This window comes from Salmo salar, chromosome ssa04 (genome assembly GCF_905237065.1).
Source record: "Salmo salar chromosome ssa04, Ssal_v3.1, whole genome shotgun sequence".
Taxonomy (NCBI): domain Eukaryota; kingdom Metazoa; phylum Chordata; class Actinopteri; order Salmoniformes; family Salmonidae; genus Salmo; species Salmo salar.
Genome location: NC_059445.1, coordinates 7,111,549 through 7,113,327, shown reverse-complemented (window position 1 = coordinate 7,113,327; position 1,779 = coordinate 7,111,549). Strand labels below are relative to the sequence as shown.

The window sequence follows — 1,779 nt, the reverse complement described above, 5'->3', positions numbered from 1 at the left end:
TCTGGATTTTTGTTGTTATTCTGTCTCTCACTGTTCAAATAAACCTACCATTAAAATTATAGACTGATCATTTCTTTGTCAGTGGGCAAACGTACAAAATCAGCAGGGGATCAAATACTTTTTTCCCTCACTGTAGATATATGAGTAGATAGAATATGTGGGTGGAATTTAAGTTACACACAATATTGATCATTATTTTGAATTATATTTCAGATTCTTGGCGACAGGGGACTCCTACAGGACCACCGGATTCAGCTTCCGAGTTGGACGGTCCACGGTGGCAGGCATTGTCCCCTCTGTGGCACAAGCCATTTGGGACTGTCTGGTTGGTGAATACATGCCTGTCCCCAAGGAGGAAGACTGGAGGGCCATCGCTGCCGAGTTCCTGGAGAGGTGGAATTTCCCCAACTGTCTTGGCTCCATTGACGGGAAACATGTAGTAATTCAGGCTCCACCGTGCTCAGGTTCGCAATTCTACAACTACAAGGGTACATATTCAATTGTACTCTTGGCTGTAGTAGATGCCATCTACTGTTTCCGTGTTGTCGATGTTGGTGCTTACGGCAAGGGAAGTGATGGCGGGACCCTCCGGGACTCTGCCTTCGGCCAGGCACTTCAGCATGGCACCCTGGAGATTCCACCACCTGCACCACTCCCTGGAGCTGAAGACCTGGGACCTGTTCCCCACGTCTTCGTCGGCGATGAGGCCTTCCCTTTAAGACCCAACCTCATGAGGCCCTACGCTGGACGCCAGCTGCCATTGCCAAAGTCTTTAACAAACGACTGTCCAGGGCAAGGTTAGTTGTTGAATGCGCCTTTGGGATTCTGGCAGCCCGGTGGAGAATGTATCGGAGAGTGATTGGTCTCAGCCCCTCAAATGTCGATGCCTGCGTGAAGGCTACATGTGTTCTCCACAACTACCTGCGGAGGTCATTCCAGGAGCCGCTCCGGATGCAGGTGCCAACAATGCCCCCAGACAGGCACTCCAGGTGAGAGAGAAGCTGACCACCTACTTCTCATCGCCAGCAGGTGAAGTCCCATGGCAGTATGCCATGGAGTGAAACAGCTCTTTGAAGAGCCCAATAACACAAAGGTTATTTTAAGAACCATCCACCATTGTCCATAAAATTGAATTTTTCCCCCAGATTCCTTTATGTATCATTGTCTCTCTTCATTTGGAAGCTATATTTAAGTGACATTTGGGAGTAAAGACCACACCTTAAAACCCCTTCCCTCTCTCATTAACGTCAGTATTATACACACCTGGCATGATACATCAGGTGAGCAGGAGCACTAATTAAGGTTATACGACATACAGTTCGTATGTTAACTAAGGGAAAGGGTAACCTAGGGTCCATACAAATAGTACAGTTTACCATCATGTTCACTGGCCTGACAAAATACAGGTGGGAAAAAAATGAATTAGGAAGAGAATGTGTTTTTACTTTCATCTTGTCTTAGATCTGCGAAGGTGTAGGGAAGAAATTAGCAGATTAAGTCTAAATGAGATATTAATAAACAACTGAAACAACTGACTATGAAAACATTATAATTGTATAAGTATTCAAGTACAGGAAAGAACATGACAGGTATGTGTGTTGTAAAAATGTTTAAAAAGAATACAACTATTGAAAGAGGTGTGTGTGCATGTAAACATTTAAAAAAAAAAATGAATGTGTAGCCTGTAATCTGTAAGAGAACAAGAGCATGTATTTTTTGGCACAACTGCAGACAGATACAGGGACTACTCATAAAGCCTAGACGTAGTAGGGGAACATG

The 1,779-nt window shown here is 44.6% G+C and overlaps 1 protein-coding gene across 1 annotated transcript; it reads left to right on the top strand.

Moving 5' to 3' along the window:
* The first annotated feature begins 224 nt into the window (after nt 1-224).
* LOC123742407 (protein ALP1-like) lies at nt 225-1,262 on the top strand. The gene has a single exon (XM_045716390.1). The coding sequence runs from the start codon at nt 338-340 to the stop codon at nt 800-802; it is 465 nt and encodes a 154-aa protein (XP_045572346.1). The 5' UTR covers nt 225-337; the 3' UTR covers nt 803-1,262.
* The last annotated feature ends 517 nt before the right edge of the window (nt 1,263-1,779 follow it).